At 47.4% G+C, this 15,308-nt stretch overlaps 1 protein-coding gene across 1 annotated transcript in view; it reads left to right on the forward strand.

Moving 5' to 3' along the window:
* Positions 1-14,487, forward strand: part of Sdccag8 (SHH signaling and ciliogenesis regulator SDCCAG8) — a 241,548-nt gene extending 227,061 nt beyond the window's left edge. The window contains 2 exon segments of the mRNA XM_047521464.1: positions 3,695-3,821; positions 14,084-14,487. Of these exon segments, the coding sequence (XP_047377420.1) occupies positions 3,695-3,821; positions 14,084-14,113 (157 nt within the window). The 3' untranslated portion in view covers positions 14,114-14,487.
* The last annotated feature ends 821 nt before the right edge of the window (positions 14,488-15,308 follow it).

The raw sequence follows: 15,308 nt of genomic DNA on the forward strand, positions 1-15,308 counted from the left end.
CCTTCTTTTAAGTTGTTTATCTCAGGTATTTGTCAGCCAACATGGTACTTAACCTATAAAAGGAGTGTTTACCAAGGGTGGTTTGGTTTATAGTGAATTACCTCAGGGACTTAATCAACTGGGCACTGCCTATATTTGACTCCAGGCTCTACCAATAACCTGTGTGACTTTGTGCAAGTTAACCTGTCAGCTTCAGTTTCCTCATCTGTAAAATGGGGATGGTAATACTACCCCCAGAGTCCTCAGAGAACTGTAATGAACTTGAAATTGAATAATCAAGGTGGAGCAGTAAGTAATCAGCAAATGTTGATTGTGCCAGTAGTGGGAGCTGCAGCTATGACTGACATACGCTGTGGACTCAGGACATGAAAACTGAGAGTAATCACCGTGGAAAATAAAGGACAGCTTGTTAGTCTACAGTATAGACTCCAGAAATCTTTTCTAACTGATGATAGTGAAACATCCATTACCAGAGTATACGCCGGGTTGGGCAATATTGGGGGTTTTTCCAAAAATAACTTTTTGATTAAAAAAAACTGTCCCCAGTGTTTTATTGGGCCTTCAAAAAGCTGCCACAGAAGTGTTTCCTTAACAAACTCCCTTTTATCAAAAAACATTTTAACAAATGTGGGTTTGGTGGTGTTTTCACCTTTTCTGAGTTTGTGATTGACTTCACTGCTGTATGTGGAATGAGGGAATAGAGGCTGCCCCCAAAGGGAAGGCACAGAATAAAGAGCGAGACAGGGTGCGGGGTACTCCTGAGGTGAACTGGAGTTGTTCAAGTTGGTTTTAAAAATAAGTCAAGCTGGGTGGTGGGCATGGGCCTGCAGTCTCAGCTACCCTGGAGACTGAGGCAGGAGGATTCCTCCAGTCCGGGAGTTCCAAGCCAACATAATGAAACACCATGTCCATAAAGAAACAACAACAAAAACCCAGTTTGTTTCTGCCCTTAGCTCTTGGGCTTTAGTGAGGGTGTACCTCCTGGAGGAGGGGTGGTTTCTCAGAATCTGACCCCTCATGCAGCCCTGCCTGGTAGGAAATCTCAGCAGCCGGTTTTCTGCGCTGCTGCAGCTCATACCCAACCATGTGATTCATCTGGTCTGGGCCGGGTTCCCCACACCCCGACCCTGTAACTGCTAGGCTGTCCCAGGCCACAGTTCGCAAAATACTCCCCATCTGAGCCTTGTCTAAGTTCTGAAGGCTGCACAGGAGAAAGGTCTAGGCCAGACCTGGCCCCTCTTCCGTGGCAGCTTGCCCATGGCCAGCTTTTTTGTGCTGGGAGAACAGGCTTTGGCTCTGCCTATAGCACTGGATGGGGCAGCCATCCCTTTTCAGGAGCCCAAAACTACATACTGAACCCATCAGTCCACAGGACCATTTTCCCATTGGATCCAAGCACAGGGCAAGGGACCACATGGAGAATGGCCACTCCTGGCGCTTTCCTGCAGTTGAACCATAATGGTGCCATTTGTTTATCACAAGCTTCTGTTCCATTCCTTTTGGAGCAAGCAGGAAGCCAAAGGGCTACTACCTCAGTAGCTCTAGCCTGCGGCTCTCTCCACACCCAGAACATACTTGGAGGGGAAAAGCCACATTAGGGGTTAGGGAGCTCAATTGTTAAAGATGTTTTTCGCCTGATTTTAATGTGAAAGTAGTACATTTTCTGCTCCTTAAGTACAATGGCAGTTAGCCTCTCTGCAACTGCAACCGGAGCCAGGACTCCACAGCAAGCAGGGGCTCTAGTAAAAGGTGGCCTGTGCAGGTCCTCGCTGCTGCTCCCTGCCAGGACCCCAGGCAGTGCAGGAAAGCTGCTGTCTGGTCTGCCCCCCGTGGGGTGGCTTTGAGACCATCTCTCAGGATGATCTGCCCCCACCCCCCTAACTGCATGATGGGGTGGGGTCGGATGAGCTTCCCCAAGCAGAGATGCCCTGGCTTCACCAGAGGGAAACTTAGGTTTTCTTCTCCAAGATCAGAGGAAGGATAGGGCGCAGTTGCAGGCAGACTCTCGTCTTGGACAGAAGGTCTTTGCCCAGGGCTGACAGAGCACCTGGAACGAAGAGCTAAGCCGAGTCCGCCTCCTCCAGACTCAGGAAGCTCAGGAGCCCCGGCAACTCCTGGGCCTCCTGTCCCCATGCCGCCATGCGGACCTGCGAGCATGCGCAGTGTGGTCTCTGACCCACCGCCCCATCCGTCACCCCTCGTGAGCAGCTTCCAGAGGTGGTGTGATTGGGAACGAGGAGCCCACCGAGTATTCGCGGGTGGGGGAGTGGGGGCAAGGCGGCCCGTTGCGCAAAGACTTGCCAAGTCCATTTGAGGCTGAGAATAGCGGGAGTCGGCAGGGGACCTGGAGAGGGTTGTATTGTGCTGTGCAGAAGAGTCCGGGGAGAGGGTGAGTAAAGTGCTAGACCTGTGCCACCTTTGCCAGAATGCATTTTACCCGTCATTGGTAGATGTGAACTTACCCCAATCCTAAGGCCCAAATCTCTGGCTTTGTAAATGTTTAGTTGTGCTCAGAGCCTACCAGAAACACTGACCCAGGAGATCTTGAGCTGAGGACTGCCCCAGGCCAGTCTCTGTCGAGCAGGTCTTTGACTTGGTAACCTGGAGTTTGAAATGTACCAGGAGCTATCCTTTGCTTGTGAAAATACAATTTAATTGCTCTGTGGGAGCTTTTGATTAGTGAGAGCCGAGGAACAGCACACTACTTTCCAGAACAGTTCTGGGTAATGGTTCAGCTCTAAATTTAATCCAAAGCCTACATTGTCATGGGTGAGTGTACCCTCGGCTGTAGGAAGCTGTCTGTGGACAGATGAGGATAATGGTTTGAGTGAATTAGCAAGTTGGGAGAGGAGAGCCCATCAGCAGAATGACAAATTTAGGATCTTTAAAGACATCTGGTCAGCAATGCTGGAACTTGTGATTGACTGAATGATTAATAATGGAAAACCCTTAGTTCAGTGTTTCCATCGTCCCTCACCCTCTTCCCCAGTGAGGGCCAGCAGTCTGCTTAGCTTGCCAGAGAGGGTTCCAGCTGAACAGTGGAGCATTTGGGTTCCTCACCTTTGACCTCTGCTTGTGAATTTGACTTTTGTTTTTTCTTCTACTTACCCATCTTATCTCTGTGATTCTAACTGACATCATACTGACAAGTTCCCTTGCACATTTGCTGCCACACCATTCAACAAATGCTCACCAAGGGCCTGCTGCTGGCCAGAGCCTCAACCTCAGGGTCGCCCTTGACTTCCAGTTCCTAGTTCACTATCAGGAGCGTCCCTCAGATCTTGGATGTCCTCCAGAGCCTCGAGTGTTGAAGGCTTGGTCCCTAGCACATAGCTCTCTTAGGAAGTGGGGTGTAGTTGGAATAAGTTAGGACATGGGGGGTGTGCCCATAAAGGGAATACTGGGACCCTAGCTTCTCTTCTCTCACCTTCTGGCCTCCATGAAGCGAGGGCTCCTTCCGCTACACACTTCCACCATATTGTGCTGCAACCATCAACTAAAAATTCTGAAAGTGAGCAGAATTAAATCATTTCCTCCTTATAAGTTGATTATTTCAGGTATTTTGTCACAGCAACAGAAAGCTGACTAAAACACAGAGTAAGGGAACCCTGAAGTGTGTACCATTGTCCCTTCTGATCTCCCAAGTGCCTCTTCTCCGAACCCATCTCTAATTCTGTGGTGGCTTCTTTTCCAGGCTCGGGCAGCTGGATAAGCACAGTCAGGCCACAGCCCGGCAGCTGGTGCAGCTGCTCAACAAGCAGAACCAGCTTCTCCTAGAGAGACAGAGCCTGTCAGAAGAGGTGGACCGGTTGAGATCCCAGGTACTGGGCAGACCCCAGCACAGGGTGGGAGCCCTGGGGCAGCCCACCCACCACAGAACATACAGGGGTGTGATAGGGAGAACGTGCACCTGGGTCTCTTGTTTCTTTTTACAGGGCTTCACCTTCATAGGCCCAAATTCCCACTGGTCTCCTTGGTCAGCTCATAAGCTGGGAGGGAGATCCTGAAGACTGTGCCAGGCATAGCGGGGCACAGAGGAGTGGAGCTGAGGCCTGTCCTTAAGCAGACCCAGGTCCATGGATTCCCCCAGCAACAGAGTGCTGAGTCCCACCAAGCAGGCAGCACTGCCAGGGTGTAAGGGGAGGGAGAGAGGGAGGCTGCACTGGTAGAGCAGGCATCTTGGACAAGGGTGGCCTTGGTCTGCCCCTGAAGGACTGAACGGCTTGAACTGGTTGAGGAAAGACGTGTTCCCAATTAGGAAGTCTCATGAGCATATGCAGAAGGTATCTAGTCCTAAATTAGCAGAGGATAATTGGGGCTAGGATCTTGAGTGCTAAAGAGCACCTGGGAGTCTTACACACTGAACATGCACTCTCTCTCTTTACCCTTGAACAAGCCAGGAAGATTGACATTATTAGCCTCCATTTTGTAGATATGGAAACTGAGGCTGAAACAAGTGTATACAGCTAGCAAGTAGGGATACGGCAAATGGAACCTCAGCCTGACTTCACACCCAGGCTTTGCCCTTCAGGTTAGGTAATGGAGGTAAGAGAGTCCAGGTGAGTTTGGAGTATGGAATGAGATCTCTTTCCTTCTAAATAGCTTTTCCTGTCAGAAAGCCTCTGCTTTTTGCCCTATCAAGTGGTTTGTTAGTATAAGGAGTTGGTCTGTGGGCTGGCAGTGGCCTCTGCCTTTAATTAGACTGCACCCAGGTGCTCCGTGAATGCCCGGGGGACTTCGTGAAGCAAGTGCTTAGAATGATTAATGGGAAAAAAGCATCTGGAAATGATAAATGATGAGGAATTGTTTCTCATTCCCCTTTCAAAATGCCCATGTGCTGAAGGGTTATAAGGAAACCGTAAAGACAGATTTCCCACTTAACCCACCAGATCTCCCACAAAGCCAGTCACCAAGCCAAGGCTGCAGGTAGCAACTCACCTCCACTGTCCTCCAGGATGCTGAGGTCACTCACAGGGAAGAAGAAGCTGCACGGAGTCTGAGCCACATGCTACACCACCACAGTTGTTTGGGATGTGTGCAAAAAATAAAAGAAACATATTCACTCCAGGGCTGCAGTGACACACCTGGGCAGCATGTCTTGGAGTGGGACCCAGGAACCTGCATTTTGATAAGCTGTTGGGGTGATTCTGAGGGTCACTAAAGTCTGAAAATCTCCACAATGTTTGGAGCCAGAACAGACAGGATGATTCCAGTCTGTGTCACTTTTGTAAGGACTTTGCCAAATCCATTGTCTCATGAACCTCAGTTTCCCCATCTGTACTGTGGGAACTGGAAAAAAAGATACTGGAGTATTAAGCGAGTGTCACTGCAGGGTGCTCAAGGGGACCTTAGGTACTTAGTAGGCTGGAGAAATGTCAGGGCTTTTCTTTCTTTTTTCTTTGAGATGGGGTCTCACTAAGTTGCCCAAGCTGGCCTCAAACTTGCCAGCCTCCTGCCTCAGCCTCCCTAGTAGCTGAGTTTACAGATATGCACTACCCAACCCAGTAGGGTTTTTCTCTTATTTCCCTGCATCTTGAGAAGGTCCCGGGAGATGACCGAGGAGACAGAAGCACAGGGAAGGCAGAAACCCTGTGGAGCCAGCAGCAACAGGACCAATGTCCTCTTCTCTGCCCTATTTCTCATGTGTGCTCAGTGCCAAGTCCCTCATCCTTCATCAAGTCAAAACCCAACTCACTGGACAGGTCTTGATGGAGTCCCTGGCAATGCCAGCTTTGGGCCTGGCAATCAAGGACACTGGAGCTGCTGGATTTCTAGGTTCCTGTCATCCATGATGGAGGGACCATGACTCATGGCATGAGTGTCTTTTTTTTTTTTTTTTTGCTGTGCTGGGGACTGAACCCAGGGCCTTGTGCTTGTGAGGCAAGCACTCTGCCAACTGAGCTATATCCCCAGCCCATGAGTGAGTCTTTTGACCTCTAAGAGGCAAGAACTATTTCAGAACTCAGATCGTGGGGAGGCTTTAAGGAAACTCAGAGTACCAGTACTTTCCTCTGGATTCAGCTCATCATTACAATGTGGGCTTCACCTTTTTACTCCCCTTTGCCTGATTTATAACACACTTAGGTCTTAGTGTGGACCATCAATGTTTAGAAGACTCTTCCAGGGCTTTTAAAAACTGGTAAATAGTAAATAAATTGCAAAATTTGCACAAAATGCTTTAAAAAAACACAAAGCCAAAACTGAAAAAAAAAAAAAAAAAAAACAGAAAAATTAGCAGGTCTTTCTTCCCGTGCTTAAAGCAGTAGCATGATTTGCCTGTGCAGTCTGCCTAATGCTGGCCCATTTGGCTCATCTCCAAAAGGGCCTTTCAGGTGCAAGAATCCACTTGGAGTTATTTTAAGATGAATGTGACAAAAGAGTCTTGATAGTGGAAATTTTGATTTTCAGTAGCAAATACCTAGTAGTGGTCAAAGAGGAGGGTGAGGTCTAGTTTTGCAAGCTCTCTGCTGAGTTTCTAAACTGGAACCTGCTCTTTACATCCAGGTGTTGGAGTGGCCTCTAAACAGTGGCTGTCAGTGGCCCTTACCACTGTGTTTTGTTTTTTCCATAGAAAAAACATGAATTGTGAGTTAAGTCCAAATGAGCCCTTTGAGAAGATAGGGCTGCTCTTTGACTCTGTCCAGGTATTCAGAGGAAGCTGCCTTCTTGGGTCTGGAGCAATCAGCACAGTTTTCCTGGAGAGAGTCCTCTGGGCACAGTGCTTGGGCATCTGATGTCCACAGCTGCCTTCATCTCCGGTTTGGGGATAGTTTAGCTAAAGGCTTCCATTTTCTCACACTGCATGAATTAAGCATAATAGCTTAATTTTGCATGTCAAACTCTAAAAATCTCTGTTCAGTCAATACCCAAAAGAGAATGGATATTTTCTGGCCTGGGCAGCTGCTCTGAAGCTGAGTCATGTCCCCCCATTAGCTCCCGCGTCCTGAGCCTGCTGCCCTGAGCAGAGACCATTGGTGGGACTCAGGCTTGGCCTGTGGCCTCCGACAGGAAATGTCTAGCTTGTTTAGAAGACTTGATTATTCTAAATGGCTTCTGCTTAAATTCTGAAACATGTAAAACCACATGTCTGGCAGAGGGAGCTAGCCCTGGTGGTAACTGTGTCACAGTGACACTTTGGGCCCCAGCTTTCCTTGGTGCAGTGTACACTGTAGAGAGCTCAGGGCTCAGACTAAGCCTGAGGCCCATTTTATGGCTTTATGTTCTTAGTTCAGGACTGACTAAAACCAATGGCTTTATTAATCTTCTGCTTCACAATGAGGGAAAGAACTTTCATAAAACGGCTTTTAAAAGATCATGAAATGGCCAGGCGAGGTGGCACGCACCTGTAATCTCAGAAATTTGAGAGGCTGAGAGGCAGGAGGATTGAAAGTTCAGGGCCAGCCTGGGCAACTTAGTGAGACCCTGTCTCAAAATGAAAAATAAAAAGGCTTAAGGATGTAACTCAGTGGCAGAGCACCCCTGGGTTCAATCCCCAGCACCAAAAGCACAAAACCAAAAACAAACCATGAAATGGCTTTATTCATGGAGAAAAAGACATCAAAGCACTAACCTAACGTCACCCAACTGTGATTCCCCTTTTACTTGGTCACAGCAGAGCCTCGAGTCTCTGGGCAGATACCCTGACTGCCCTTTGATTGAGGGCCAGGCTGGGCAGGAGCACTTCTCGTCTTGGGAGGCAGGTCCTGGCTGGGGGAGCCTGAAACCTCTGTAGTGGTGGCATGGGGATGGCATCTGGGTTGAGGGACGTGGGTCCCAGGGGTGCTGGGCAAGGCCCGACAGCTTGGAGCTGGGTCAGGGGTCTGCAGCCCAGAGCCTGGGCGTTTTAACATCTGTCCAGGAAGGGTGAAGCCAGCTGGTGAGGACATAGTCTGTTTAGGGAAGAACGTCGAAGAACAAATTATCTGTCCACTGAGAGGATTATCTTAAACATGGAGATGAGTTTATGTGTTTATGTATTTATTTGGTAACGTCTCTTTCAGCTGCCTGGTGTGTTCAGTAGCTGTTGCCCTGGACAGGCTGTTTGGTTTGGTCCTCAGTGTTCAGTCTGGGGAGGGGATTCCCTTTCAGTCCCTTGGTATGAATCACTTACAGTTTAGAAAACAGAGTAGGAAACTGACTTGTCAGTGGTTAATCAGTTGGCCCTATGACTTTTAAGCATTCTTGGCAGTGAATTTACTTTCTAATTTGATTTAAACTTGTGCATGGATCCAGCAGCCATATGTGATTATATCCAAGATCATCGACATCCTCTCATTGCACCAAAGGACTCACAGGGTAGAGCTGGAACACAAGCAGGAGAAGCAGACACAGACTTGAGGAGGGAGGAGAGGCCTATTTGTGACCAGAAGCAAGGGGAGGAAGAACTTTGGAGATGGGGCAGCCTGGGTGAGGGTGAGCAAGGTTTGGGTCTGGCTGAGGAAGGACACATGCAAGAGCTGGGCAGTGTGTGTGTCCCAAGTGGGACCTGGAAGTGGCCACCTAGTCTGGTCCTTCCTGGAGTCCAAGGGCTTTGCCCAGCTGACTTAAGGCTCCCACATAGTTAGCTACCTGCCGGACAGATGGTGCTTGAATAAAACAGCAAATACACTGAATAAAATAAATTACAAAGCCTTCTCCTGAACCAAGATTTTTTTGGAAAGAATTCTAAATAGATGAAAACAAACAATTTGATTTCAACCAAATTGTTTTTTTGTTTTTATCCTGATTTTCACCCGAATTGTCAGTCTCAAAAATAAACACTGATACATTCCCAGAAAATATTTTTCAAATAAAAACTGACTCTGTTAAAGTTTGCCCTGATTCTTTCAAAACTGTGTACAAGACACTGTCAACCAAAGTGACTTGCATATTTTTTTAAATAAACTTGAACATATGCAGCTAAAATGTCATTAACTCCCTGCTGCCTGAGTGTTTTTAAAGAGTGACATAAGACCCTGGGTGCTGTGTTTCTAACATGAGGGTCTTTGTGACCCTCAGAGAAACTTCCTCAAGCGATTCAAAGAGTGACTTTGTCTTTTCCACTGAGTACCCTGGGCATAACACTGAAAAGCGCACAGGGTTTCATTTAAGCCAGGCTTGCTCTTCTGTTAACAGTTCACTTTGTCCAAGAGTGAATACTTTCAGAATAAGAATCATGGAAGAAAAATAAGTTAAATTTTATGTTGCTTCAGATGCATTTGCTCCACTTATTGCTTCCTGAGTCAGACATTACATTTTGCAATATAAATTCACAATCAAGATTTTAAAGGGAGCTAAATATTTTAATCCAATTAGACAAGTGAACAAAACACTGAATATTACATGTAGTGTAGATAAGTGGTTCTTGCCTTTAAAAGACTGTAATTCCGTCACATTACAACCCCAAATGTCAATGTTGTCTTCATTTTTAACGCTTTCAAACATGAGGCAGCCAGAGGCTCTACTCTCTGCTGTTGGTGACACTGTCTGTCCTTTGGAAATTCTTAAAATCTATTCACCATGGAAACATGGTTCACATAAAACACAAACACCTGCCTGTGCTCACAGAAAGTGCTCCTGACTTAAAGGACTCAAGAGCCAGAAGATGACAAACTCAGACCCCACACGCTGTGGAAGTGTGCTCTGGGAGGGGGTGACACAGTGGACGCTGGGCCCTGACACTGACCCCTTCTGTGTGTGCACAGGCATCCCTGGCCTGTGTGGGGGCTGCCTCCCCACCGTGACACAAGTCCCAAGTCCAGCCCAGACACTGTTTTACAGGAAGTGTCATCTGTCTGCAAGACAATCTTTCCTGCGTCTGCTTTTTCCTTGCTGTGGCACCTACAGTTCTGTGCCTTTCTTGGAGACCTACTATCAAGGGGAAACGGGCCCTGAGCTCTGACTGCTGCCACACTGCTGTAAAGGAAGGGTGGATGCTGGCCTGTGCTGACCTTGCTGTGAACCGCTGCCCTGCTTTGCAGCTGGCAACAGCTGGATTCCCAGAAAGGCTCTGCAGAGCCCAGCTGGTGGGGATGAGCCCTCTCTGCAGGAGCTCTGGTTACTTGTGCTAGGGAAGCTGGACTGCGGGGACCTGGAAGCCCAGTGCCACTGACTTGGTGGAGCAGCGCCACCTTCAAACAGGTGAACCATCCTGCTCTAAAGCCACACTTCCACTACGTTCTACAGAGCGCGGGTGAGGACACTTTTCCTTCCAACAGATGGATGGCACCAAATGCTCACGTGGCTGGTTGATTCCACGTGGCCCTCCACGTTGGCCCTTCTTAATTCCACTAACAGCAGGGTGGTTGTTCTGGTGTCCCTGCACTAATCTGCAGGGGCAGGTGGGAGAGTCCAGCAGTAGAGTCTGGACTTGGAGGGCACACTTCTGGGTCCAAAGCTTAGCGCTGCACCCCTTCAGGAAAACAAACTGTTTAGCTTGATTTCTGGCAAAAAAAAACAAAAAACAAACAAACAAAAAAAACCCGAAAAACCCAGCTTCCCTTTTAGAGGGAGATTTGCAGATTTGCATGTTACCCAGAGCTTAGAAAAGATGACCATGACATCAACAGGTTAGTATGCTTGAAGGGGCCTTTTGAGACAAATCATTTTAAGATCCTTTTTGTATAGATCGAAGAATAAAGCCCACAGAGATGGGGTGAATGGGACTGGGAAATAAAAGGATAAGGAAAGGAACTTCTGAACTTCTCCAGTGACCTGGGCCACAGAATGAATGGCAGGAGTTGGGTATCCTGATGGGTAAGCAGGGGAGGGCTAGAACCCAGAGCAGCACCAGGATCCAGCCCTTGGCCACACAGAGGCAGGACCTGGGACTGCCCGGGGGCTGTCAACTCAGGGCCAGCTTAGAAATGCCCAGAAGGAGGTGAGGGTCTGCCCTCTCTAGTAAAAATAGACCCCTAGGGGCTGGAGTTGTAGCTCTGTGGTAGAGCGCTTGCCTAGCACATGTGAGGCACTAGATTCAATCCTCAGCACCACATAAAATAAATAAAGGTATTGTGTCCATCTACAACCAAAATTAAAAAAAAAAAACAACAGATGCCTAATTTCCAGAGGCGTAGGGAACAGACCCATATTTTGACCTGGCCACATACAGAATGTACGAACAATAGAGTGCAGAGTAGAGAGCAAGATGTGGCCTGCAGGGAATTTGCCTTTGGAAGGGCTGCTAAAAGGCTGGGCAGAGAAGCCCAGACAAGAGACCAAGGCAGCAGGGGAGGCTGAGGCTGCAGTGTGGAACAGCTTCCTTAAGCACCTCCCCAGGCTGCCACCACTGCCCTTTCAGGCCAGCTTGGAAATAAAGCAGCAGAAAAGGCTGGGGTGTGGGGGTTCGGCCCACAGCATGGTTGCCTGAGGAACAATTCAGATCACCCAGAGTAGCCCATTTCTTGAACTCTAAAGTCAAACTTAAGAAATAGAAAGTCAGGGTGTTGTGTGGAGAGAAAGCTCTGAGGATTCAAAGTGAGAAGAGAAGTGAATGGGCTAGCAATGGCGGGCTAGCAGATGGGGCATTTCTGTTGCCTGAAGGCAGTACTTCAGAGAGCAGCTGCCAAGGCCCTGGTGCTCTCCTCTGATCCAGAGGCAGCCACAGACCCCCTGCAGATGTGACCTCACACCCTGGAGGGGCATAGCAGGAGCCTTGATGACAAGCTGAAAGGCAGGAGGACCGGAAGATGGTGGTTGGGTGGCTTGAGCCACAGTTCCGACTGGCTCACTCCCTACAGGCACACACACTTTCCTCCAGGGCCATGAGACCGTGTTCACAGGGTGTGGACAGAGGAACCAGCTTTGGGAACACATATTACTGGCGCCCTCAGAAGGGGTGGTGGGGAAGCTGGTTCTGTTAGGGACTCCTGTCTTAGTGGCTCCAGACAAGTGCAGGGTGAGGGGAACACTGAGAAGCGTCACTAAGGATTCAGCGGAGTGATACAGAGTGCCTTCAGCAGATAAAACAGTGAGGTGACAAAAATTATTCACTCAGGTAAATGCAAACTGGAGGCTTCTTAGGGGTCCAGCCTGCTGTAGGCACTTCTGTGAACCGGAAGTGCTATGATGTGAAAGTGAGGCTGCATATGGGGCTTCCCACCAAAACCAGATGCAATGTAAAACACAATGACAGGGACAGCCGGTTTGCTCCAGGGGGAGAATTCGGGTCGATGTCCACGTGCTCCTGTTGAGGACCTCACATCTGTCGCCTTTTGCAGCCATGGCAGCAGGCAGCCACCAGTTTCAGCAGAGCAGTCTGAGTGGCAGCAGGGGACAGATCAGCCGATGATGAATTACTAGGTGGCCCCGGAGCCCATGGGCATTACAAAGGCTTGTTATGAGACGTGATGCCAGTTTCCTGGGGCTTAGTTGAAAAAACAATTCTACAACACATTTTACTTCTACTTCAGGTCTTTACCATGTTCTGTATTGTGTGTATGGGGTGAAGTGTGCTTTCTACCCAGCGAATTCACATTTTTCTTTTTGAAATATACCAGTGGGTTATGCTTATCCTAGTTACAAAGTCATTCTAGAATTTGTAAGGTCAGGAAATGAGCCACTGTGTGGAGGTATCCAGGCCACCAGGCACTGCCTTCCTTGGCCAACCCACAAAGCAGGGATGTTCAGACCCCACTAATCAGCTCTAGGTGAAGACACTGGCTGTGGTCAGCTGGAGTCCATGGCAGGCTCTGTGCTGCCCAGGAGAGAAGGGAGCCCCTCTGCAATTGGCAGGGTTCTGGGGCATGGTAGACTCCTGGTGGCCCCCTCAGGAAGGGCCCAGGAAGCCTAAGAGGGCCCACCCACCATCCATCTCCCTAACTTGAAGTGTGTCATGATGTCAGCTCACTCTGGTGGACAGAGGGAGTCCTGATGTGCAACACCTGCATGTCCTTTGCAGCCTGACTGCACATGGGCCTCGGCCCTGTGTAGAGACCCTTCTACTCAGACTTACCCATTGTAAGTCATCATCGGCGTCTCTCATACATTGCAAAACCTATGTGAAATGTAAACACAATCTTTTCTTGCTTTTGAAAAAAGGCAAGACACGAGTTTCCTATATTTCCCTTGGGTAAATTCTGATTTTGATTTCACTGTGCCAACTTGGAGATCCCCAACACTTAATTATGGTTTACACTGGGTTGACATAGCTGTTCCTGGAATTCTAGCAATGCTGGTCCACCACTGTTGCTTGATGTTCACAGTTACACAGACCAGGCTGGGCCCCTGGTCCTGCAGTACCATTACCAGGCACCTTTTCAAGTGTAAACTGGAATTTGGAAAACACCTGGACTTCACACTCCTGGAGGCAGGACTGTGTTGTTACTCATCCTATACCCCTTAGGGCACAGTTGGGACTCAAAGATTGTTTTGTGAAAGGTTACCACTCTAGTGCTTTCTGATGCTATTTCCTGGTACATTTTAAACTAATGTGAACAGCCGTATCAGTAGAGGCAGATAACAGTACTCAGCACTATGTGGTTCTCCCTTCAACCCAATTTACATGAAGTGGTTTCAAAATGTTTACTGCTTTTGTTTAAAACCAGGAGACCCCAACACCCCAGATTCCCTCTCCTAGCACGTGGGAGGTTTCCATGCAAAAGTGCCTCTGTACATTGCAATAAACTCTGCAGCTAAAAATGGGAGGGTTCAGTTTGTATTGTTTCACCAGGAATTTTTTAGGGGCTTTTGGCTCACACCATGTTTTTCATCCTTCTTTACCCACTGTAATGTCAGATCAATTTTAGCACATATTAGTGTCTCTTTCCCTGGAGATGGGGAGAGATGGCTTTCTGGACATGTCCTAACATCAGATATCCGTATTTGGAGGAACAATGTTCTGTAGTAAAGGTGGCCTTCGGATTGAAAGCATTAAAATGAAATTGTTAAGCTTACATTTACATGCAACAAGGGATTTGATCTGTGGTCAGTATGAGACGCAAAGGTTTCATCAACTGGTTATATATAATTTTCTCATTTTTACCAAGAGAATTTTTTGTCTCTAGAAATTTAGTAATAAAGGGTGACTAAACCAGCAAATGAGAAGACAAATCACATTGAGGAACATGATCTATTTAAACTTACTTTTTATTATCATTTTTTCCAGTTACCCAGCATGCCACAATCTGATTGCTGACCTGGATGAAACAGAGTGAAATAAATGGTTTACAAAGAGATATTTACATTCATCTGATTTGTACTTAATATGCCACAACACACCGCACCTTCCCAGGGTAACACCACCTTGGACTGCTATGGGGCTGGTCCTCATGCCAAGTACTTTGTCCCTGCGCTAGGAACCGGCTAGAATTGAAGTCTGAACCTGGATGAGGAGACTCCCGGCGTGAGTTCTCAGAAATGGCTTGAAGTTACTGTTTTTAAATATGCTCATTTTAAATATGCTAGGTTATACATAGGAATTTCAATAAATGACCTTTTTTAAAGACTTAAATTGTAACGTTTCCTTTTTATCTTGCAGTAATGAACACAACACACCAAAAAGGCACATATTTTAACTAGGCCAGATGTATTAAAGGACCAGACTTTTGCTGCCATTATTCTTTCCCTTTTCCTGATCTGTATCGTCCTTTGTCTTTCTTTGCTTTTAATCAACATCCATTATTTGTCATCCTATTAATATGTGCACATTCAGGAGACACCAGGAAGCACTGTGTATTACTCTTTCCATTCTGTAAACAACAAAAACTGACAAAAAGAAAAGCATCTTTGGCTCGGTGGTGTCAGATTTTATTCTTCAACAGCAGTACTTGAGCCTATTAGAAAATTTCTTAGAGTATATCAAATATCTGTACACAGATTATTATTTTTGGCCTAAAATAGTATTTCTACTATACACAGTCAAGCCCTCAAATGTTTGAAAGGAATAAAAGTGGACACTGAGGCTTCAGTTGGGACGAGCCCCTGACCTTACGCTGTTCTCCCTGGCCAGCAACCCGTCATCAGCATTATCACAGATCTGATGGCACTAGATGCTCAGCCTTGCCACTCAGAATTTCATGGATTAGACTTTGGAGGTGGTGGCATGATCTACAGAGACCGCTCTAGCCTCTGGAGCATGTCAAAGGCTGAAGCCTGAAACAGCAGTACTTCTATTCAGAGTCAGAAGTGTTTGATTCCATCGAATGTGCTAGACATAAAGGCTGTCACAAGATATTTTAACTGTCCTTGATTCTGTTTTAGGTATACCATGAATAAATTATACAATATTCTAAAAATAGCACCTTTAAAGAATGTTAGAGGTCACTTTATTTCAGCCTCCTGGATCCATCAACTTCAGTGATTCTGAGAGAAGAGCACATGTAAGAATGTCC

This window comes from Sciurus carolinensis, chromosome 12 (genome assembly GCF_902686445.1).
Source record: "Sciurus carolinensis chromosome 12, mSciCar1.2, whole genome shotgun sequence".
Taxonomy (NCBI): domain Eukaryota; kingdom Metazoa; phylum Chordata; class Mammalia; order Rodentia; family Sciuridae; genus Sciurus; species Sciurus carolinensis.